The sequence below is a fragment of the Lissotriton vulgaris genome, chromosome 6, assembly GCF_964263255.1.
Source record: "Lissotriton vulgaris chromosome 6, aLisVul1.2, whole genome shotgun sequence".
Lineage (NCBI taxonomy): Eukaryota > Metazoa > Chordata > Amphibia > Caudata > Salamandridae > Lissotriton > Lissotriton vulgaris.
The window spans coordinates 1229888924-1229914662 of record NC_141694.1 but is presented as its reverse complement, the minus strand read 5'-3'; the positions used below and the strand labels follow the sequence as shown (position 1 = coordinate 1229914662).

At 42.9% G+C, this 25739-nt stretch overlaps 1 protein-coding gene across 1 annotated transcript in view; it reads left to right on the top strand.

The window, feature by feature from the left end:
• Window positions 1–25119, top strand: part of DYNLT1 (dynein light chain Tctex-type 1) — a 55509-nt gene extending 30390 nt beyond the window's left edge. The window contains exons 3-5 of the mRNA XM_086925383.1: window positions 18856–18979; window positions 24403–24480; window positions 24667–25119. Of these exons, the coding sequence (XP_086781509.1) occupies window positions 18856–18979; window positions 24403–24480; window positions 24667–24737 (273 nt within the window). The 3' untranslated portion in view covers window positions 24738–25119. The remainder of the gene's footprint in view (window positions 1–18855; window positions 18980–24402; window positions 24481–24666) is intronic.
• The last annotated feature ends 620 nt before the right edge of the window (window positions 25120–25739 follow it).

The window sequence follows — 25739 nt, the reverse complement described above, 5'->3', positions numbered from 1 at the left end:
TGACAGAGTGTTCACGACGGCTTATTCTTGGGTTCTCGAGGGGTGGCAATATAGTTGTTCAAAGCCTTTCGCTATTGGTTTCCACCTCTACCGTGGACCTCCAGGAGAGCTACCTATGGACTGAAGGCCGACGCCAGACATTATAATTTCTTCTTGACCTACATCTCCCAACAGTGCCTTCAGTCAACACTACAGATGTTTTGAAGATCTACCATTGGCTCTTGCCTTGGGGACTACACTGAGGGCGACTTCAACGCAGTCACTGACCCAGTGTTAGCTACTTCTGAACCTCCTAGCCGAGGTAGCTGTGCACGCTCTTCCCACCTCTCATTGTGGGCTGACTGGATGGGCCTGTGAGATGCGTGGAGTGTGGCACCCCTCAGTGCAGAAATACACCCATGCGTCCGCAGCACTTAAAATGACATCACGGATTGATCACTAACTGGCATTAGTGAGATCTACAATAATATAAAGCAGATTTCCTTGGAAGAGGCCAAGTAATGTTTGAGGGCGTCAAACCAGCGGGTCCATGAGCACAGAGATAAATCTAGCAAGCTCCTTTACTGGTAGGCAACTAGAGAAGAATCATCCAGGATTGTACCGTCCATACGGAATGCCCACTGCGTCCTACGTGAGTGTACGACTGAGGTTGCCTAGGTTTTTGCGCGATTCTACCAGACATGACGCAATAACCATACCTCAGTGGGAACTGGAATCTTCATTATTGGAGGAGATCCCACTGCCTTCGATACCCCTGTCTCTAGCCCAAGACCTTGACCATTCGCTCATGGCAGAGATTATAGAAGCCACATCGGAACTGACCATGGGTAAGACGCCTGGCCCAGACTGATTCCCAGTCAAATTTCTCAACGCAGAGCTCTCTCGGCTGATGATATCCAGCTGTTTCTTGGAGACCTGCAATACAATGACTCTAGATTCCTGAAGATCCTTCATCTGTATGGATAGGACTGTGGGTCAACAGACCTGGTCTCTATTGGTACTGGTTGAGGGTCATGCCAGCGATCATTCTTTGTGTCCCACAATCCCGGTACGCTGTCTTCTCCTTCAAGTACCTGGATATTCATCCCCCACCTCCTAGAATTGGTGTGGAATCTTAACTTTTCAGCCCCTTATGACCGGACTGACTAAAGACTTAAAGAAGGGGTTTGGCTGCCCTTGAATCCACTGGGACGAGTAGCATTGCTCCCACGTTTCTTGAATGTCACAGCAAACATCCCACAGACTATTCCGCGAAGGTGGTTCCAAACGTGGACATCAAAAATCACGGACTTTTTTTCTGGGCAGAGGTCACCACCGAGTGGCCTTTTATTAATGTCAGGTAATCTCCTTATGATGTAGGAATGGGAATGCTAGACCTCCATGGCTATAACCTAGCCGCACAAATCGCAACAATAAATGATTGGGTTAATGGGAGATTGGACAATCCGCCTCCCGTAGAACTGCACTTATTGGGCCTATATGGTTTCCTGGGTCTGCTTTTGGGACCCCAATTCTTCAATCTCTACCTGGCTGCACCAGAGTGGCTTTGCTTTGTTGGAGGGCAGCTCTTCGTTTCATTAAATGAGATCTGGTTTGACCCAGTTGTGGGAAGGTACGTGGCTGGCTTACAAGACTTTACACCCTAGAATAAAATAGGGATTACTCACCTGTAGGACGATGTGTTGTCATTCCAAGACCTGCAGGAACGCTACTGACTCTCCCATACACACTGTCCTCCATTATTTTCAACTACGCCACATCCTATCTGACAATATTTCCGCAGGTATCCAAATCCCAGTCTTTAATTCCCTCGAAGCCAAGATCCTAATGGGGAGGCTGGGCAAGGGAGCTGTTTCTAGGATTTACCGCTCTGATAGTCAATGCTCCAGACAGTTTTTCCACCCTGCCAGAGGTGGGAGGTAAGGGTGGGGGCACTTGAGGATGATGACTGACGCGAGATCTGCCTAACCCCTAGAGAACTGACTTATCCGCTCAGGACGCTGCATGATCCAAATTATCTATATCTACTTGACCCCTAAGAGGTAACATCGACCTGGTGGAACCTCTCCGGCCTGCTGTGCTCAATACTTCCTGATTGCAGCTGACTTCTGCCATATGGTTTAGACTTATCCGGCACGGAGTTCTTTCTGGGAAGGTGTAGGACACAAGCTGTTAGACCTGACATCCTTGGTGTGGTTACCCCCGACTTTTTGCCTCTGCCTCCCTTGTTTTTGATGCTATGCTGGATTTCACTTTTGCTGGTGTAGATGCTTTGGGCCCTTTGGTCACTACTAATCGGTGGCCAGGGGCTAGTGCTCCCTGTGTAAATTATTAAACATGATTGGTCCTCCATGATTGGTCCTCCGTGATTGGCATATTTGCTTTACCTGTAAGGTCCCTAGTAGAGTGCACTGAGTGTGCCAGGGCTGGTAATTCAAATGCTACTAGTGGACCTGCAGCACTGATTGTGCCACCCACATGAGTAACCCTAAAATGGTATTTCAGGTCTGCCACTGCAGTGCCTGTATGTAGTCTGTGAACTGCCATGTTGTCCTGGCAAGTGCCTACACTTGCCAGGCCCTACCCTTCCCTTTCTGTGCACAAAGGACACCCCTATAGTAGGCCCAAGGTACCCCCCCTGGGCAGGGTGCAGTGTATGTGAAAGGCAGAACATGTACTGATGTGTGTAACATGTTCTCATAGTGAAATACAGCCAATTTCGTTTTTCACAATTGAAAGGTCATCTTGCCCATAGGACAGAATCGGGAAGGCTGTGTACCATTATACCAAGCCCAGCTGTTTGGCTTATTAAACTAAAGGAGAGAAGGGGACTTTGCTGTGTGCTGTGATTCCCCCCCCCCCCCCCCTGCTTGAAACCAAGACTTTGCTGTGTGCTGTGTTTAGCTAGAGTCTCCAAGGGCCTGAGAAACGCTGGCCTCCTGTTGAGAACACAGGGATACCAAGATTCCCAGAAAGCAACTTTTATTTGCGAGCTGAGCTGAGTGTTGGTGTGCATAGTTGGTGCCCGTGGGTGGCCTGTCCTTCGGTGTGTAGTCGGCCCACAAGGAAAAGCCTTTCCCATGAGAAGTACGCACTGAGGGCCGGTATCTTTTCACCACATGCCCCGTTTGCCAAGCGTGCCGTACAATACACATTTTTTTCTCTCTTCACCGCCGCATCTCGAGCTAAACAGCCCGAGGCCGGGTTCGCCGTGGAGAGAGGAGTCGCCGTTAAGCTGCACCGCTGTGCCGTGCTGGGATTGGCCCCAGCTACCCGGGATTCCCTTCGCGTCCTCGAAGGGCCACGCTGGGATTGGTTGCAGCGGCCCGGGAGTCCCGCAGCATCATCCGCATGCTGCGCCCCCATTGGTCCAGCCCGTACAAGAGACCTGCAGCGCCTTGCTGCCATTGGTCCCAACCTGAGGGCTTCCCCGCGTCTGGCCCGGAAGAGAAGAGAGCTAAGCCTTCGCCCGGGAGATGGAGGAGACAAATCTCGCCTTGAGGGCATGCCCGCTTCGGCCGGAATAAAGAGTTCTGCACCGGAGGCCGGGAAGTGCTGAGAAGGAGCCTGCCCCGCAGGGTAGCCCCATTGAGCTGCCCGGACTGCCCCACACACGCCTCTCAGGTAACTGGCTCTGATCCCTTTTGGGAGCCCGCGTCTACCGCCGTAATTACTGAGTGCACTGCTGGTGGGCTGTGTGGGGCGCTGATTGCCCGATTGAGAGGGCCAGCTGTATCCGATCATTGGGGGCAGCGGGGGCTTAAGTAAAGTTTGGAGTCCCGTTTAGGAATCACACGCAGCATTGCCATACTCGCTGCAGTACCGGGACACAGAGACTGCCTTAATCATTTTTTAACTGAGGCCCCCCCCTTGCTGGGATTGTGCTTTTTGGATGGCAATTTAACTCGAAATGAAGAGAACACTACAAGACATCGTTTTTTGTAACTAAAAGAGATCAGTGTGTATGTGGCCTTGCACTTGATATTTGGACTTGCCTGATTTTTAGATAAAGGATCTATTTTTGATAATCATCTGTGTGGTGTCCATTTGTGGTGTTTCATAGTATTATTGTGGGTGTTGGCACAAATACTTTACACATTGCCCTGGGGATAAGCCTGTCTGCTCGTGCCAAGCTACCAAGGGGGTGAGGAGGGGTTATCAATGGTGTGTGCCCCCTTACCCTGACTGGAAGTAAGGGTCCCTACCTGGGCAAAGGTACCTACCTTTGCCAACTAGAGACCCCCAATTCTAACACGAGCTCTTAATGTTTCTAGGGCCTTATCCTCAGGGTTGCTCTCCTGGGCCTGTTGAAGAAGGTTGGGGCGCTGAGGATGGAAGGGACATTTATCAGGATGACTACCTTCGTGGCAAAAAGGGACATTGCCTCAATTGGAAGTTGCCAGAGCCCCTCTCTGACGGTTTGGCTTAGAGGTGTGTTCTGGATGCCCCCGTAAACAAGACAAGATCTGGGGCAAGTGGTGGACGTGCCACAAGCTGGAAGTGGGATCTTAAAATGTACGAGTGGGTACCTATTGCATAACTGTGTGAATTTACTAACTGTGTTTAACTATGATTATCAAAAAAACAAAGAATTGAAAAATGGTTGTCAGTTTTTAACTGTTCCGTTGATGAGCAGCCAATGGCTGCTTTCCTTTGCTGCTGAACAGTAGGGCCTTCCCGTTGTGTATTTAAAGCGGCAGCTTCCTGGAGTGAAATATGATAGGATAAATTTCACAGGAGAATTTCACACACTTGTCACACAGCTTTAGGAGGAGACGAGATCTATTGGCTTTGTCAATGGTTTTTTTCTTGTTTCGTTTAGCCATGTTGCCCAGCAGCACAGCTGAAAGTACATGTAAAACAAACCAGCATTGACATAGCCAATAGGTCTCGCTTTTGGGACCCTGTAAGTATTTAGTTATGCAGCACAATATCCTTGCATGGTTAAACACTTATAAGGTCCCAAAGGCATTTGTGTCAATGTCACTAACCTAGCTGCAATTTCTTAAAATACACTAGCAGTGGCAAAGCCAATAGGCTGCAATTTTGGACCTATCGGTTTGGCTTTGCCAATGTTGTTTGCTGGTGAAGCAGCTTCCATAAAGTACAACCATGGGTGAAGTGGAAGAGGAGCAAAGCAAGCGAAAGTAAAGAAATAGTGAAGCAAAAGTAAAACAGCTGTTTTTTTCTATTTCTTTACTTTTGCTATAATTGCGGCACCCGCGCTTTACTTTTAACATTACAAGTAAAGTGCAGGTGCCGCGATTATAGCAAAAGTAAAGAAATAGATGTTTTTTTCTATTTCTTTTCTTTTGCTATTATCGCAGCACCTGCGCGTCACTTTTAATGTTAAAAAGTAAAGCGTAGGTGCCGCGATTATAGCAAAAGTAAAGAAATAGAAGTTTTTAAGCAGATGCAGCATCGCGTGCGGTGCCAAAAGTGCAAGCAGAGGCGGACTGAGGCGCGCCCTGGTGCGCGTAATCGCAAGCTGGTGCCTGCTTTGGTAGAACTTCCAAAAGCCGCTCTTACTAAATGTCTCGCCAGGGCAGTGCATGCGCTGGCTCAGGCGAGACCTAAAAACGCTAAAATGCAGTCAATGCTAGCTAAATTTCAATCATGCTGTACAGCAACCACACAGCTCTACAACATGGCAAAAAAAATTAACACAGCCAAATAGCTCTCCGCCGCATACTGCATTGGCTTTGTTGATGGTTTCTCCCACCATGCTGTACAGCATCATGGCTGTGTGCAATAAGGCTGAAAGTAAAAAGCACAAAAAATAGGCACAACCTATTGGCTTTGCCAAAGCTTGTTTCATTGAAAACTAGAAATAACTTCACTGGAGGTGGGCATTTCAAAGTCTGTTATTTATATGTCACATTCTTATGAATACGCTGGGAAGCTTTTGGTGAGCTTTTCTTACTGAAATAACCAATTAAGTGACCTCGTATAAGGCTACATTGCAGCACCTAGCTGCAAACAATAGCTTCCACTGCTAGAAATATGTAACCCTAAATTGTAGTTGAGAAAGAATGCCTACTAACTAAAGTGAACTAGAGGAAAAAGAGGACATGTTCCTTTAAGAGCTCAGCAGTTGTCTCTCCCAGCATGCACTGCACTGGAAACTTGCCTCGCCTTCCTAGTCCTATTTTTTTCTGTCTCACACTGACTCCATCCTTGAACGCTTTGGAGAGAATATCTCCTTTTTGTTTTCTCCTCCTCAAAACTACAGATTTTTTTTCTAAGCCCTTTCAGAAATCCCAGCCGGTTTTGTTAAACTGAAAGCTGATTTTTCTGTCACAATACCTTCACTTTGTTAAGTGCTTCCTGTGGGAGGAAGAAAGCTGCTACAGATCCAGACTCTGTTGTATATGTCTCTCCTATATATTCTTTCAGCTCTTGTTTGTTCTGTACGCTGATTTAAAAAAGGACACTGAAAGACAGAGATGCAATTTGGTTGCGAGAACTGTTGTAAAACCTTAACGCTGAGGAAGAGAGAAGTCCTAAGCGAAAGGTCTGAGAGAGTAAATACCTGCGAAGATGCCACAAATTACAATTCCTACTTATGATCCTGTATAGGATCCTTTGCCGCCTTTAGGGCTACCATCCAAGCCACGAATTGTTCAGAAGACTACTTCAAAATCTGATGTGATAGTTGTAAAAATAGAAGATCTGCTACTTGCTCACGCTCTCCTTCAGTTTCATCTACGTCATATTCATTGTCCACATATACTAAGACTTTCCATTCTATGTCTCCTCCTTGCACATTTCCGGTGGATGACATCACAACTTTTCAAGATGTGCTCATAAGAAGTGCAGTAAACGTAATATTCAGTTAGAGGTTCCCCAGACATCTTTCTCTGTGATAATGCAGACTCTTCAATATAGGACAGCTCCCAGGCCAATTCTGTTGCTGGTTCCAGGATTTGCTGAATTTGTGAAAGTTTCTTTCACCTGGAACCATAAAGATGGTTGCACTTAGGCTGCTAAAGAATTATAAGGCGACCAAGCAATATCTGCCTCCTCTTTGCCAAGAATAAAAACCTGACTTAATAATTATGTCGGTAGTAAGCAAGGGCAAAACACACAAGATGATGGACGGAATGTTGCACAATGGCAAAACATTCACCCCCAGTCATAGATCTGGGTTTAATCCATCGTTATTTTGCTCACCAAGCCACCCCAGTTCAGACATGGCCATATGCAAATCAGCCTTGACCCTGTGCCTCATGGGAACAGTCCAGACCGAACTGCCAAGCCATGTCTTCCCTGGACCGGAAACAAGCATCCTAGGACTGGTTTCTGGCTATCAGCTGTCATCAGCCAGGAAAGCTTGACTCCGGTGGCGTAGTGAGCACGGGACCCAAGTCTGGGCATACCCTTCCCACATAGGGTGAACAGCAAAACACACAAGATGATGAACAGAATGTTGCACAATGGTATAACATTCACCCCCAGTCCTAGATCTAGTAAGCAAGAAGCATCCACTGGAGCCTGAAACAAGAGGATTGTGAGCACAAAAGAATTGATGCCACAAGATGTAAATTTGTGGAACTGCAGCGGTAGCTCTCAAGCCGGCTGGGGACACTGCCTTATTGGGCAAATACAGTAGAGTGTTGTGAGACTGCCTTTCACTTTTGTTGAAGATTTTCCTAGAGAAAGCAGGCAGGTGTTCCTGGAGCTTCTTTAAGAAGGGCAATTGATGAGTAATCAAGTCATCGGTGCTGCAGAGGATGCCTGGGATTTGTTTTCTACAGAATTATGCCATTAGATTTTACTCAGGATGGCATCCTGGCTAAGTTTGACAACCTTGTAGCTAGAAGTGTAGCTGAAGATAATGCACCTTCCATTCTTAGGTTCGGTATTATTTGACACCCACACAGATGACGAGATGGAAAGGATGCGTGAAGGAGCAGAGACTCTGAACACGGCAAATCTGAAAGAACAGAAAAAAATGTTTAATCACATTCCAGTAATCGTGACTACTGCTACAGCATAAGCTGAGGGTTCAGTCCTCTTCATGGGCCTATCACCAGCACAGGCCACAAAATCAACAGCGGGCCAGGACAATCTGCTAGAGTAGGAGGTTAATAGCAACAACAGCTATCTTCCTCCTGAAAATCCAGAAATCAATCCAGATAGTGTAAGACCCACTTCCTAGCTTCTGTTCAACACTCTATAGGAGGGAGAGTATTAAAACACCAGGATAGTGGAAAATAATTTCTTCAGACGCGTGAGGCTTACATATCATCGAAGGAGGGTAAACAAGGTAGTTCAAATGCCCGCCTTCAACAGTTCCACCAAAAAGTGCACCAAATCACCAGTTACACCATTTAAGAAAGGAGGTATCCTCTCTCCTACAAAACATGTAATGGGACCTTGTCCTATTACATATCAAGGAAAAAAAGTATTTATTCAAGATATTTTTCGCTTCCTAAAAAAGGTCCCTAGAAAGAATTTCGGCCCATCTTGAATGTGAGACTAGTTAATAAATACATCAAAAACACAAGTTCAGGATGTTGGCCTAACACCAAATTTCTCCCCAACTCTTGAAAGGAGATTGGATGTTTTTGGTGGATTTGCAAGGCCTGTACTTTTAATATCCCCACAATACCAACATTTCAGAACTTCTGAGGTTTACCAGAAAGTCAGTTCTCCATTTAAGGTGCTCTTCTTAGAGCTGAAGTCGGCTCTACAGACCATTTTCAAAATGCACTGCAGTCGTAGCAGCTCATCTATGAAAGCAAATGTTTTTCAAAGATCCATACCTGGATGACTGGCTAAAAAGGCACGGTTGCCATAACACACACAAACGGATTTCAACACCACTGTACTTCCTTTCCATCAACTAGTTCTTTGAGTCAAAAATGGAAAATTAACTTCTGTCCAATTACTAGACTTTTAATGTGCTACTCTAAACACACAAACAGCAAATGTGTATCCTTCGGGAGACGATGTATCGTCTAGAAGAAAAGCGATATCCTCTTCAGACACCATCTTGTTCGACACACCAATGTCATTCATATTGTTGTCAATTGCTTGGTGTGTTTATCTGCTACCCAATTCACAGGTCTTTGAGATCTCCAAAAACAATGCATGGAACACTTTTCAGGACAGTTGGGACAAAAGATTGCAATTGACCCCTCATGCCAAGCAATCGATCAGATGGTGGTGCGAAGCAAAGGAACTTTACAAAAGAATTCCTTTTCACCAGAGCCTGTCTTCTCAGATTATAGTGACAGATGCATTCTTGACATTCTGAGGTGCTCACTTCCAAAATATAACTGTTGTGGGTCTGTGCCTGAAAAAGCAACAGCTTTAGCATATAAATGTACTGGATCGTAAGCAGTGCATCTTGCTTTAAAGGCTTTCGAGCCATCATTCACGTCAGACAAGTTACTGGGTCAGAAGGACAATGCTACCACAATGTATTACCTGAACAAGCTAGATGGCACCAGGTTGAGAGCTTTTTTTCCTGTAGGCCCAAACAATTTGGCATGGCTTCTGGTGAGAAATCTATCTATTCAGGCTGTTCATCTCCAAGAGATACAAAATATTAAGGGTATTTCCTAATTAGCTTTTACATTTGAAATTATGACTCTTTTTCTCGAATGGGGATATCCTTTGATAGACCTGTTACAAACGGGGCAAAATACTAACGCTTTGTATCGAGATCCTAAGAACCAGGAGCACTGAGAAATGCTCCTTTGATCAATTGGTCCAACAAATTTATGTAAGCCTATCCTCTGTTGCCGATAATTCTGTCAGTACCAACGAAAGTGAAGCTTTGTAATATGAAAGTGATACTTATCCCAGAATGGGTGAGGCAGTAGTGGTTTTCAGAACTTCATTATCGTCTTTCAATAAGACCGTACAAGGGATTGCCATGCAGATCGAATCTGCTATCAAGAATGCAAAGGAAGCAGCATCACCCGATTTTACAATAGCTGACTTTGACTGCATGGCTCTTGAGATCCAGCAATATGGGCTCTAAGGTTTGGCTTGGGATTGCTTGAGCATACTCCAAAATATTTAAATTAATTTCCACAAGAACTTCCTACAGTCTTAAATGGAATCAGTTTGTAATCTGGTGTTTACAGATTAATTATTATGCTGTTCGGTGCCTTGAAGATAATATCATACCTTATCTTCTCCACCTGGCAATATCAAAATTGCAATATGTATCAATAAGTGTACATTTGGCTGTCCTCCCACCTTTTAAAAAAACGATCAGACCAGAGATCCTTCTTCACAGTTTCGGTGGTCAAAAAATTTCCTGAAGGGCTGAAGAAAACCTATCCTCTGAGACCGCCTTCTCCCCAATCAGAGCTTAACCTTGTTATCCAAATGAATGGCTTCACCTTTCAAACCGATCTGTTAGACTTAATTTCAGCACCTTTTCTATAAGGTAGCTTTCTTAGTTGCAATTACTTATGCTAGAATAGTAAGTGGATTGTCAGCTTTGTCTGCAATTAAAACATACACAGGTTTTTATCCATAATAGGTTAGTTTTGAGAATGTTCCCACATTTTCTGTCTAATATTTTTTCTGCCTTCCAGATCACTCTAATTTTCGTTGTATTTCTTAGTAATCCTTCCACACAGCAAAGGCTCTACACTCACTGGATGTATACAATCTAATCATCTATTTGTAATGTGGTGATGTTCCCTTCATACAGGAAGGTCTGTCAGTACGCAAACTATTTCCTGATGGTTTTCAGTTGATCAAAATTCAGTTTATTGGGACCTGGTCCATTAAACTAAAAAACTCCAGACAAGGAAAACTATTGTGCAGGCTCTGATCACCTCCCATCTGGATTACGCCAATGGACTGTACCTTGGTCTGTCCTTGGGCCTCCAACGTCGTCTCCAGACAGTCCAGAATGCTGCTGTTCTTCTGGTCTGTGGCCTCCCCCATCGTGAACGTATCACTCCCCACCGGCATAGGCTGCACTGGCTCCCGGTTCACAAAAGGGCGGAATTCAAGGCACTTACCCTAGCTCATTGGGCTGTCAAGGGAAAGGGCTCTGCATACTTATCCTCCTGCCTCCGTCCATACAGCAATACCAGACTTCTTCGCTCGAGCTCTAAACATCTTCTTTCCACCCCCAGATTCAAAAAAGTTCGTTCTGGGGGAAAAACATTCCAAGTCTGTGCCTCTTCCCACTGAACAAGCTACCTATGTCCATCCGGACCATCCAGGAGGAACTCCCCTTCCGGAGAGCTCTAAAAACCTTCCTCTTCTGTTAATACCATCTGAATTAGACACAACATCGGCTCTCACAGAAGCGCCGGGGCACCCCGTTGGGGTATCTGTGCGCTATACAAGATTCCCTAAATAAATAAATAAATAAGACATCAAAATACCAGAATAGTTGAAAATTCAATATAATCTCCTCTCAGTTCATCCACAGCTCTGATATCATACAAGTTAAAAAATCTAAAGCTGTAAATATTTCAACTCAATTAACATATTTAATACATAACCAGAACAATTACGTAGACTATTTCAAGACCATGACATTTCTTGTTATGACCTGTAAAAACATTCCAATAACACTTGCATAATAAGACATCAAATTACCATGAATAATTGAAAATTCAATATAATATCCTCTCAGCATCTCAGTTCATCCACAGAACTCTTTAATCATAAATGTTGCATTATTCCGTGACAGCAATTCAATTTTCAGGTTTTAATCTGCTCACAAAATATTTACTGGAACATCAAGTGTGGAAGAGTCTTAAGAAGCAGATCCATTATCGTTTGTATCTGCTCTTAGTCTTGCAGCCCACCTCAGTTCACTAATCAATAATATAATCCTCGCCTCCGTGTCCTTAGTAGAATTGAAACTTACCGTTACGATAGCTAGGCAAATTTCAATTCATTCTAACAGTTAAAGTAAGTACGTTTATCTCCATCAGCAAATGGGTGATTCAGAATTTCTAAATCCGTTTCATTGATACAAAGTAGATGGATACTATCCTTCATAGTGTGCTGTTACCCACAAGCAAATAGGCCTTTAACTAGTACAAAAAAGCCACATTTTTAAAGGGGAAAAGCTGCTACTGCTTATTGACTGAGAATTTTCCTTTTTCAGAAATGTGTAAGGCGGTTACAGGGAGATCAGTTCACGCATTTACCAAACTGTGTTTAAACGAAAACACAAAAAATGATTCAGTAGTTTTTCGTGCAACTTTTGGTTAAAATGTTCAGCCTGTGTTTTATATGGGAGATTTATGCAAGACCACTGGTATTTGCTATGATAGACTTGCTTGCAACTTTATTTTACCTTTATGACTATCGGTGAGAATCTTACGATGCAGAAGGACATGTTGCTTGTAATTCCAGTTCTGCATTGTAAGAATCCTTACTGAAGTCCTAAATAACCCACCTCCTCACTGAATTCCAGCACTTTCCTTTAAGAATTCTGATCGTACTCAGCCATCCAAAAAGAACTGGATCTGTGAGGCAAACTGCCAGGTCAGTGCATGCTGGGGGAGGGAAAACTGCTCAGCTCTTACAGGAACAATACCCTCTTTTTCCTCTAGTTCACTTTAGCCTTGCAGGCATTTCGTTTTTTTTCTCTAAGGAAATTCACGGTTACATATGCTTCTCACAGGGGAAGGAAGGTAGGTGCTGCAAGGTAGCCTTGGGTGCTGTCGCTTAGTCCAGTGTGTACCACATTTAGTTGTGTAGCCTGTACACATCCTTGCTATTTCCTAGAATCTTTTCAATACCACATCACAGCTGCTTTCCAGCAGTGGCAGGATCATTTGGAACAAGGTCATACTCCAGTTTAAGCCTTTGACTGTATATTGTTTTGGCTTGGAAGAGATCTGTTGATGCATAGTGGAACTCCCACATTTATTTTTCCCTTTGTGGGCATGGGTGAAGGACCTTCTTAGTTCTGGGCCATTAGAATGCTATGAATTTTTGGTCTGTTTTGCGAAACACAAGTACCTCTGAGCTTTACGTAGTTTGGTAGAGGGTTACTCTGTGACAATTGTGACCGATATTCCTTCTGCCTTATATTGCAAGAGCTTTATGTTCTTTGGCCCTTGTAATAAGGTGAATGTGATATTCTTTACTTTTGTGATAGAATAACCCTTCGTCAAACTCCAAATCAAGCCACTAGTTTTTGATCACTTGTGGTAAATAAAATTACCTGGTACTTAATTTCTATGCAGTAAAGTTCAATAAAATAGCTTAATCAAAATAAGAGACACAGAGTCCGTGGCATCTGAGTTTTAAGGGGTTTTATTCCATAAAATGGAATTGGTCCGGACCAGGTAGCATGACCAGCACCATGAGGGTTCTGGAAAAGAATCATGGACATGTACAATGATTTATTAACAGTACACAGTATATATAGTATCATTACAGTGGTGATGGTTCAGAAGGCGTAACAGCTGAAAGAAACAAGATAAGAAACATGTGCGTAACAATATGTAATCAGAAGGCGTGCACAAGAGTGTACACGGAGGTGGGTGCCAGAAACGTCACATAGAAGAAAAAACATTTCAGCATTTCATTCATAGAAGTGACGCAAGTGGGTGGATCCCTAGAAGAATCCTGCAGTGTCAACAGAAATATATGGCAGAGATGCGTGCGCAGCAGCATGACGTGTGACTGACGTGGGACTGACGTGGGACTGGAGGGTGCAGGGGACTTGACATTTAGCGCTAGGATTAGAGACAGAAGTCTGGTGGGTCAGATCAACTTGTTCCTAATTCATATCTGGTATCTTGTGTTTGGAGTACATGTTGCTGGAAACTAAAGGCTATCGGGACAGAGGTTACTTGTCACTAAGGCTAGGAGATGCATATATTTCTTTAAGTAACTGGAGTTTTCTATGGAAATTGGTACAGTAATACACTTGCATGGAGACGGAAAGACTGGACTGTATCTATTGCAGGCAGGATATGTTTATCCTACTTGTTAGCTAGGAATGTGGATTCACGGAGCAGAACTGATAACATAAAGGCAAAATACCATCTTGGCAGGCAGGCCGGACTGAGCCAGGCCCCGCGCTGCTTGGCAGGAAGGAAGGCAGAGTTCAGAGATGCAGGTGGGGGCTGCCGTTTTCAGAGGCAGAAATCAAGAAAAAGGCTCGATGGCAGGCCTTCGCCAGAGCCATGAAAACATGAAAGTGCACCATGTAAAGACGGTGGCACGGCATACTTAGGAACTGAATTATTGATCCATTCATGGCGGATCTGAAAGAGGACATGTTAACGTTGGACGCAAATGTATTTGCGTCTTCATAGCTAGAAGTCGAGGGAACTTACATGTACTTGAAGTATGTACATGGAGCCGATGGGGTACGTGGTAGGGGACACAATTGAGCATAAAAATTTATATTACCTCACACTCCAAGCAAGAGAACATTTTTGCATCAACATGGTTAAGGTAACCTGTGAATTTAATCCAACCTTCCTGTGCCTTCACCATTTGAATGCATCTCTTTAACAGAGATGCATTTGAAACTGTGCACCTTGTTCTCCATAGGCAAACTGCAGAGCAGATTATGTTGTGGACTCATTTTGTCTCACATCTGTAATCCTGTCCCATATGATTATCAAACGTTCCTAGGTCTTGTACACTCTATTACAAGAGACCGCAAAATAAAAAATACAATGTTCCTTCAGTCTTTGGGTTAACTTTAATTCCACCAGGCAAGCCCACCTTTTAGAGTACAGATAATTCTGAGCTATTGAGGTCCTCCATTATGGACCATTGTCCCTACCAAATAAGTCACCGCACCTAGACTGAAGTGTTTGTTTTTAGGCTAATGATGAGTAGAAAATGTTCAGAAGTGAGCATGGGTTTCTCAAACTACAAAAAGGGTATGTGATGGTTTCTTGCATGGCTGGACACCCACTGTTTTACCCTGTTGTGTGTAGCATACATGGTGAGATTATTAAACAACTAAAATGAAGATTTGCTAGTGCTTTTTTTTGTCGGTGGTAAGCTGCACAATGGTGCTTACTTTGCAGACTAGTACCTGCTTACCAGTGGTGCACACCAAGACCAACCTGTATGATTTCTTCGCAGTCTATAGAGAAATCATAATCCTACTCTCCCCGGCAGTTGTCTGTCTGAGCAATTCAAGGTTATCTGCTTTTTAGGTCTTGCCTAGTGATGCAGCACAAAGCGCTGCTCGATATCCGTGAGATCTATTGTTACTGACTTTGATCTGAAGGGGTACTCGACCTGTGCATTGCGTACTGGACTGGAGATGTGCACGCGTATGGTGCGAGCAGGAGTTGTAATAACGCCGCAAGCCTGTGCCACAAGCTTTAACAGACAGGCGATCTGCACGCGTACGGGTCGCGGCGTTCTCACAACTCCTGCTCGCATCATAGGCGTGCACATCTCCTGTCCAAACGCGGTCACTGCAGCAACACGCGGGGCTCCTTCTTGCTCACAGGAGCCCCGCCTGAAATCCTGCTTTGGCCGCACCATGTGACAATCACGAAGTCAGGGTGGGCTCCCGCCGGACTTCCTCTACTGCTGGTCAGTGCGGGGTGGACTCCTTCCTCGCTTCCCCTACACGTCGGCCGAAATACGTGGGGCTTCCTCAGCTTATGGGAGCCCCGGACACTTCCGGCGCACGCGGTCCTTGCCCCGCTCATGTTACGGGCAAGGGCGGCGTGTCTTCTCTGGGGTTCTCAGCTTGCGCTGGGACACCAGATGTGCACGCTCATGGCAACGTGCTCCCACTGCGCTTGATAAGAGCATTCATTCAGTGTCAACAGTTTGAATCGCAAGTGTGCATTTGGGCCATTCTAGAGTAAACAACATGCAAAAATACTCGCTGGCTTCCGTAATTGTGCGAGAACTTGCCAGTGTGGGTCACATCTTTCAGCTTCATGGGGGAAGGCTCTGTCTACTGTATCTACAAACCACTTGAATGTTGGGACATAAACCTGCTAGGGAGACACCCCCAGACCCCGAAATAATGCTGAAATTTTCCAGAGGGATCCAGTACAAACATTTTGCTGAATTCACAAAGATGCAGGCGCTTCAAATGTTATCTTCAAGGTGCACCACCCTCTGCTGACCTCTGTGACCTGCAGGCCAGTGTGACTCTCCCCCTACCGCCCCCCCCCCCCCCCCCCCCTACAGACTTGAATGGAGCGATCCTGGACTGAGTAAAAATAACTTATTATTTACAGTGATTAGAAGAACACTGCTGTATTAAGCGCTATGCAAAGAGTAAACGCGCACAATCCACGTGGCGCACTCTGCAAGAACAAACAAAGGTGCAGCCGAGAGAAATGTTCATGTGAAGGAGTAAATGCGGCCTCCCAACTGGGGTGCCCACAGATATCGGAGCAGCCTTGAGTGGAAACATTTTGTGCCTCACAGCATACCTCTCGTACAACGCAGGCTTGTGTGATGAAGGAACCACAGCTGAGTGCGAGCTGGGCACAGTATCATTGCTGGCACTACAATTGAGCCAGCTACGGGGGTGAGAGCCAAAAGTCTCTGGACCTGCACTTGGATTAAAAACGAGCATTTGCAATGCAATAGGTCTCACATTTGCAAAAGTTTGAGCTATTGGCATTGTAAATGACAAACCTTTTATCTATGTGTTGGTTTTGAAAACCGATAAATAAAAGGCATTGTCATTTACAATGCCAATAGCTTAAACTCTCGCAAATGCGAGACCTATTGCATTGCAAATGCTTGTTGTGGATGTCATGGACTTTGTTTTGACCATCTGCAGAGATCAAGATTGCTATTTTTGCTAATTATTCATAGAAGAGAAGTTTTACATCATGATTTTCTGGTGGCTGAGGCACACTACGCATCATCTTGGCATACTCACTATATAGAATACCAGCACATAGCCTTTTAGCAGAAGTTGATTAACCCTTGCAATCTAAAAACTATTTTGATCCTGACTGCCTTTGGATCGCAGAATTCTTTTCAAGACTCTTTGCCTCGCCCATAATGCTTATTATGGTTTAGGCCCTGATGCTATTAAAGCAATTTTTCAGCGCTATGTCCCTACCTAACAACTCAGGTCTGCCAGCAAAAATGTTCTGGTAGTCCCTAGGTATGAAAAGGTAAGGTGGGGATTCAGGGCCTTCTCCACCGCTGCTGCTAGGCTGTGGAACTCTCTTCCTGATAAGCCATCTTGACTTGTCTCTATTTCGCAGGGCCTTTAAAACCTGGCTTTTAACTCAACTTTTGATATGAGCATGTTTTTCCGGCTGTGCATTGGTACTCTGCAGCGCCTTAATGCCCTTGGGCTAAGTTTGCGCTTTATAAATTTAATATCCATTCATTCATTCATTCATGTAGAAAGAGGAGTCCAACATTGTGTGTGCTGTTGAATAATTACACATGAAATTGATGTCTCAATTCCTTGGGCCCTCATGATTTCGCTTAAACATGTCCATGGCCCTCATTAAGGATTTTGGTGAACTTGATGACTTTGAGACACAACTTTGTGAATAACCGGTTCGTTCCCATTGCTACGTGAATATAAGAAGATTGATAAAGCCACTTATTTATCAATTTTATACCACTTAAGATTGAAAGTAACAATACAGGAGACACTGTTCTTCTTTGTTGAGGTGCTGCCTTTACCTTCAAGGTTTATAATATAATATTGAATAATAGTTGTCTCTGGTTATACTCCGTTTCCTCTCACCAAATAGCTCCTTCATTGACACGCCAGAGAAAACCATGAAGCTGATTTTGCAGAACCAATAAAAACTAGACAACTAACATACACGCTCTCTGGCACCAGTGACTATTAAAGAGAAATTTTAGGGAAAATAGTGTTAATTTGACTAGAACTACCCCATTTGTCCATGGAGATAGTCTGCCACTGTATCTAAACTTGCTAGATGTTTAGTTGGGTCACTTTTAACCAAAGCAAAGGGGGTTGGGGCCCTTACAGGCCCACATCCTAAAGTTAATTCATGGTCAAGAACATAGGAATTTGTGATGGCCTGAAAGATCCATATTTTAGTCTTTTCCCAGTAGCTTGGACTGTATATTTATATGCTTATAAGCACAGCTAATTATAATTAACCAATTGCAGCACAAGTTTTAGAATTGGTCACACACTGATGACATTTTGAAAGTTTTATCCTCAATGTGAGGTGTTTATTGAAAATATTTCAAACTTTTATGATTGTAACATCCATTGCAATAATAACTCTGTGCTGTAAAAATGTAAGTAAATAAAGTAAAACTAAGTGCAGTTGCAGAGGAAATGCATACGTCCGATCGACTGAGCCGTACGTCATTATTGACTAACCTCAAACTAGGTCCAAAAAATTCAGGCGCCGAAACTGAAGTGTCTTTTCTCCTTCATTTCCACAGGACTGAGGCCCCGAATAAACACTAGCCTGCGTCCTCTCAATTACATAATTTATGCTTTGGACCTACTGGGACCTTACAATTAATTCCAGTTATATTATTTGTTCTATGAACACCTTCATAATAGATCTTGGTGTTTACTCTTATGTATAACCATCTACTGTAATTCATCAATAAACCAGTTGCTCAGAGTTTTAAAAGTAATTCGGTCTTGGAAAAGTAGCAGCCTCATCATTTTAGCTTTTTTTTCTCCCTGTTAATTTGTAAGACAGTTCTGTAATTTGATTGCTTAATGAACCTGCCAGACTCCTTTCTAAATTTTGTTTTATAATATCATATTATGATCACTAAAGAGGATAAAATGAATGGACTAATCTTTAAATGACAGTGTGAATGTTGAAAATGGCACGATTACTGGGTGATTATCTTCACTAGACTATAAAAACATAATCTGTCATATCACTAGTGGTTTATATCCAATTAGTTATGTTTGTTTCTTTTTTGCTTTAGTCCATAGAAAGTGCCATTGGCGGCAATGCCTACCAACATAACAAAGTTAACCAGTGGACTACAAATGTAGTTGAACAAACTCTGAGTCAACTTACAAAGCTGGGAAAACCTTTCAAATACATTGGTAAGCTTTGATAATTCACTGCTCTTGTGATGATCGTCATGCGTAATGGGAGTTGATAACATTACTTTATTTGGGGACTTGTTAACTAGTTAGTTATGGACCTTGATCAAGGTTGCAGCCCTTTCTGAAGTTGCATCGGAGAGAAAGCATTTTATCCCTGGCTAATTTAGTTCCCTAAATCCTATAGAACCTGGGTTATACCCAAGTTTATTTCAAATGTAGTTCACACCTGCTTTAGGTGGTATCTTTCCCATCTGTATTCCAAGTAATGTGGGATATATTTGTATACCACAGAGAAGAAGAAAAAAGTTTATCTCTCTTGGGCACCAACATTCCTAGAGGCTAACATATCTGTACACAGTAGGCAGATTAACAACAGGGTTAATAAAGCAAGGTTTTGCAGGTTACCTGAATGACAAAAGAAGTATGCCTCTGAACATCCTTAAAAACCTTGTTCCAGAACAGAGGTGTATATGCATAAAGTCTTCCTTCCTGACATTGCTCGTTCAGGAAGGGAGCAATATTTCTTTTTCATGAACCTAGCGTATCAGAAACAAGAGATGGAGCAGGTTCATGGAGGGACTTTTCATTCAGGTAGGGAAACCTGAAATCAATCCTGTCTCACTGGGAGCCATTGTAGAAAGACTATTCGCATTAATGTTGCAACATGGTTTGATAGACCAAAAGTGAGGTATATCATGAAGTTCTGAACTTCAAGGAAGCTTCTCTGGTTACATGATTATCAAGAGATTCAGTATTTACCAAGTTGGTAAATTCAAAACCTTTAAGGTTGTGCCAGGATATCTGAAGGGAAGGGATACATACTTATGAATTAGTCCCCACTGTGAAAAGAGTTTGCCACAGTACGAGCCCATGACCACCACCTTTAGAATTTTCACTCTGGTTCATCTAATATGCCTACCGCTTTACATAATGTGAAACTGAGTTGCATATACGGCGGTCTAATATGTCTTGGTTGAGATACAATGTAGAAAACTGTTTAAAAACTGCTAGAGAAGAATTGCCATTAATCGAACCTTATTGGCCTAATGTGACACTGCCTCCTGCGACCTCCTACATCTGCTCAATAAGGAGTAAAACTCCACTTTTACCACCAAATGAGGGCCATCTGTCCTTCCTCAGGACTAGCGATACCGTTCTAATAGGTCCCTATTTCAGGAGCTACTCGGGTGGCGAGAGGCACGACAAAGTGGCATCCAGCTCTTGTCGAAAGTGTGACAACTATTGTATGCTCCTGCTTGCACTCTAGTTTGAATGACTTTACTGATGAAACTTGAATACTAAAGAGTATATACACAAAGTGACCAGTAAGGCCATACTAAGCAAAAAGAGCTTTTTTAAATTACATATATCCCTTTGAATACCAGGATATTTAACTGAAAAGGGGACCAGTAAGAACAGGATTGCTAGTTCGGAGGAAGGCCAGACAATCCTCATTGGGTGGTAAAAATGGCCGAAACATTCGTGGCTCTGCGCTTCTGGCATGGAAAAAATACAAAGTACTGCCGTCCGCCCGTGCGCGCGCGTGGGTGGCGCTTATATAGGTGACCGTGACATCATACCCGTCACTAACCATGCTGACGACGTCACATGGAGTCGAAGGAGCCACCCGACGGCGCAGGCAAGGGATACTGCTCGAGCCAAAGTTTCCGGATCCAGCCTGACGCCTGGGAAATGCAAAGATAAGGAATCTGCAGCTACATAGTCTCCATCAACAGTGTTCAGAACATCAGTGGTCTCGATGGGAAGACAACAGAGAGGGCACAATGAGATTATCTCCATTGGAAAAACAATATAGTGGTGATAAAGGGCGATCCATTTAAAAAGCATTCTTTTTCAGAACACAATTCCATCACAAACAATTATCACAGTTATATCTTTAATAGGCTGGGGAGCCTATCTTCAGTAACTTAATGGTGTGGGGGATGTGGTCTGAGAAATAACTTTATCACATCAGTGTTCTGGAAATGAAAGTAGTCCATCTGGCTGTGAACAGCAAATTTTTAACAGCAAATAAAACTCAGGAACTTCTATTTGTTGAGGTAGTGCTTTGTGTGCATGTTGTCAGTTTAGAATCTATCACTAGACGTCTAAGCGATTCCGAAGAGGATCCTGGCAAGTATTTTATCTACTCAGGCTGTGCATCTCCCACACCTTTAAAACTGTCAATCAGATCTACTGAGCAGATAGTGGGTTTTTGATGTCTTACAGGATTGGGAGATCCATTGGATCTGTTTGCCACTGGTCAAAAGGTGAAAATCTCTAACTTCAGCTCCAGAATTTGGATACCATGATCAATGGGTAATGCCCTTTTGATCTGGTCAAAAATATTTCTTTACACGGAAACCGTGAGATCAGTGGAACCATCAGTCTCAGTGGAAATTAATCAGTCCAATGAAACAATAATGCTCTTTGCCTTAGAATGACCGATACATTGGTGCATTCTAGAGCTGCTTCACTTGTGTAAAAGATCTCTGAAGAAGCTGCGTTGCAAAGTACATTTATTATTGAAGCTACAAGGCCTTGTTAAAGACTGTCCAGTAGTGGAAATATGTAAAGGCAGCAATTACTTTTAGATGAGGATTCAAGAGCGGACACTTTAGTTGGCCACGCTGCTCTGACTAATCTATTCAGGTGATATTTTGCTGGTCAGATATCCTTACTCGGTTGTATTTTTTTGAACTGATAGAAAATAATTGGAAGGGGCTGATATGTTAAATCTCTATGGGGTGACTCTGCACTTTGAGAAATGACCACCTTTACCAACCTATTCAAGACATGGATGAAGTTTTTTGTTACAAAAGGAGGAGGGAGCACACTGCCTGACATACCAGCACACAGTTAGCCAGATGCATTGTGGTAAATGCAGTGCATAATAGCACTAACTTTAAGTCTTTAGTATTCACCATTGTTGATGCAGCCATTTCTGTGCATCTCTAGACGAGTTTCAGGATTATTGTTCTTCAGTAGAGAGTAACACATGAAATGTGATGATGCTGTCAATGCTGCTCAGTCTTTTCAGGTTTCTGTACCACTCCCAGAGCCCAGGTGCATCCAGAGCTCGTCAGCTCAACAACCCAATGAGGAACCAAATACAATATGACGAGGGAGCATCTTTGTTGGCATACCAGCACACAATTAGCCCAGACAAAAACGTGTTTGCGTATCCCCCATATAGGTGAAAATATTGTACATTTTACTGAAACCACAAATGGAGAAGCTGTAGGAATCAACTATAACTAGTTTCATTTTGTAAATTTGTCTTGTTCTTATTGCTGTCAAATGTTGAATATTTGCAAAAAAACAGGTAACTGATGGTTGCCTGGAAACAGAGTGGTCAAACCATTGAAGCCCATAGGCAAAATCTCAACAAATTAATACCACCATGCAAACGTAACACATAACGTTCAATGAAGACTCATGTGAAATCAAAACAAATCCTTTAAGAGTTCAAACCGGTTTCCGAACAAGATCCATTTGAAACAAATAATAGCAGCTGTATCGAGTCAATCCCAAGGCACTTCAGGTGTCATGCACCCTTTGTCAGGGGTCACTGCAAAACAATGTGTATGGTATACATATTCCAAAGATATATTTTGTAAAATATGCAAGTAATGCACTCAACGGAACAGCAGTTGCAATACACAAATCAATGAGGTTACACTCCATACCTTTTTAAAGCTTGGAAAGAACCAACATCAGGGAAAACCACTCATGAAGTAATGTGGCCAGTTTATAACAGAACATGCATGGTATAGTGCAACAGTGACTGGACAAGCAGAAAAACATGCGAAGTCCCATGTTAAGAACGGGTACTGAGCTCTTCATTGCAAAAGTAAAAAAAACTGTGCCAATGAGGAATAAATGAATTCAATCACCTATGAAAGGGAGATTATGGGGAAGACGCCGTAGGACAAAAAATGGACTATTGCTTACTGCAGCTGCTGCTAGGTAACGTGTCCACAAAGAAGAAGCTAACTCAGAAACCACTGGTTTGTGCTCATTCATTTACTGAAAGAAGCATTTATACCTCACTCTAAATGCTGGAAAGTCTACTCTTTCCATACACTGGTGCCAAAAATGTGTACTTACAAACTAAGTTGTGTTGCTATCAAACTACTACTGCGGTAACAAAAACTCACAGGGCGTGAGTAAGACCGGTCTGAACGTTCGGCCAGTCATGTACTGGAAAAAAAAAGCCACATGCTCAGTGAAAATAGTGAGACGTGTGAAAGCCAAATACTAAAAAAGGTTACGTCGGAAAGAGAACCAAACTTTGAAACACTCCAGAGTCCGCTCGAGTTAAACATGCGGTGCAACAAGTTCAGTACCCGCCCATGGACGTCCGCAGACATTTTTCGGGGGCGGCGGCAAAATGTTAAGCTGAGACAGCTTCCTAGGCACACACGCAGCCGCACCAGAGTACTTCTCACAGGTCTTTAAAATATCATTTACTTGTTAATGAGGCTTTTATTGTGTTTTCACCCCTTCTTAGAGCCCCTCTATCTCCACTCTGCATATGGCTGGATAAATTAGCCTTCCCACCCCCCCTGTAATTTGACCCTAGTTGCGCCTCTGTTTAAAGTAGAGGTAGGAGGGAGATGAGTTAATGTGAGGTTTAAAAGAGGGGGGAACGAGGGATTGAAGACGCTGCGTGGCGATGGTCATGGGCATCTGCAGAGCGGGGAAGGAGGGGCTCTCCGGGGGGGGGGGGGGGCGGCGGGCGGCAAGCGTCCCTCCTTGCCCCCACCCCCTCCTGCGGACGCCCATGTACCCGCCCACTCATACGTGTCCGGCGTACCGTGAAGGCAATAAAATGGCACCCGAAATGTATTTGGATTGACTCAAGGTACAGCTACCATCATTTGTTTTGAATGGATCTTGATCAGAAACTTGTTTGAACTCATAAATGATTTACTTCGATTTCACATGAGTCTTCGTTTAATATTTTTTGTTAAGTTTGAATGTATTAAATTGTTTAGATTTAGCATGCACGCTTCAATGGTTGAGCACTCCGTTTCCATGCAATCATTGGTTTTTACAGTTTTTGTTTGAAGACGGGCAGGCTGTGTCAAAGAGTAGCACACTGAACCGGAGTATTTTGTTTGACTTCCCATCAGAGTGCATGGCTTCGGTTCTTGTAATGTTGAATATTTTACCATCCATGATTTAGTACAGAAATTGTAAGATTAAACACTAATACGTTTTTTTTGTTTGTTTCTTAGATCAGACCTTTCATTTTAAATGTGAAAAAATATTTCCTTATAATACAGTTTCAGTGGATAGATCGGTTTGTGGGACCAATATTTTGTATAGAAAAATCTGGAGGATTTATGCTGTGTTTTAAATTTGGTCCCATTGTAGATTGTGTATACCAAATTATAATTTGCTTTTTTTTCCAGTGACCTGCGTAATTATGCAAAAGAATGGAGCCGGACTGCATACAGCAAGCTCGTGCTTTTGGGACAATGGCACTGATGGTAAATCGTTTTCAAACATCTCAACTATGCAATAATACTCGTATTCTAGACTAAGATTGAATTGCATTTGCAAAAATGTTTTTAATCTAAAATTATTTTTGTAAATCATACGTTTCAGACCAGATTGACCTAATTTGTAAAAAAACAAAATATTTATATATATATATCCTCTTTTTCTTTCTGCAGGAAGTTGCACTGTGAGATGGGAGAATAAGACTATGTACTGCATAGTCAGTGCCTTTGGACTTGGAATCTAACAACCCAATGCATAACAGTGTTCTCAATTTTACTAATTGCATATCCTGCACATAAACCTCAGCAAGCGTTTTAACTACTGCAAAAAGTATTATGTTTCTGTTATGTCAACATCCACAAATATAGAAATGTGATTCTTTAGGTCATGTGACCTTTACATTTGACCTTACTTTGTATCACAGCTTTCCAAATACCATTGTTGCCATGATACTGTGTCTTAAAACCTTTTCAGCCTGACTCATTCTAAGGTGCTAAAAAACTCAGATTTGCTGCAATGTGAACACTCTGTTTTAAGCTTTAATCTCTGGAATGACAAACTGCACTCAAACTAATTTCCTCACTTTTTACTTCTGTTAGGAGTTTAATAAATTATTATAGGCAGTGCATGGAGTGTGACACTTTCATTTTCTTCCCTGAATTATGATATTATTTGTAAATATGAGATTGTTGATCATACTCTGAACCATATTGATGTTTGCAAGTAGCTGCTCTCTTGGCATTACTATTTTTTTACCACAATTAGGGAAGATTTTCCAATAATTTTTGTTTTTTTTAACTTTTGTCGGACAAAACATCTAGAGCTCTACTATTTACGAAAAACGTTGTGATACAGAAAATGTATAGCACCCACTTTCCACAATGCCATTTTCAGTTTTAGCCACATTTTCTTGTTAATCACTGGCAATTAGCCTTGTTTTTTGAGAATTTTTTAGCACTTCTGGTCATTAATTATTGGTTGTTGGCATATTTATTTTATCATTCTTAACTGCCTTTTTCTGCTCAAATAGGGTTAGTTGGTTGTTTCAGTTGGGTTCAGTTTCAGATTTTTACCCCCTAGAGGTTCTTTGGAAGCTATTTCCAATTAGGAAATGTTATACTCGTGTTGTGACAAAATCTGTCTATTTGTATGTCCAGTGTATTTTTTACATTTAGCTGTGCCATTCTATATCTACGCAACACTAACTATTTCATCCGTTACTAAAAGGCAGATTTAGAAAATGTTT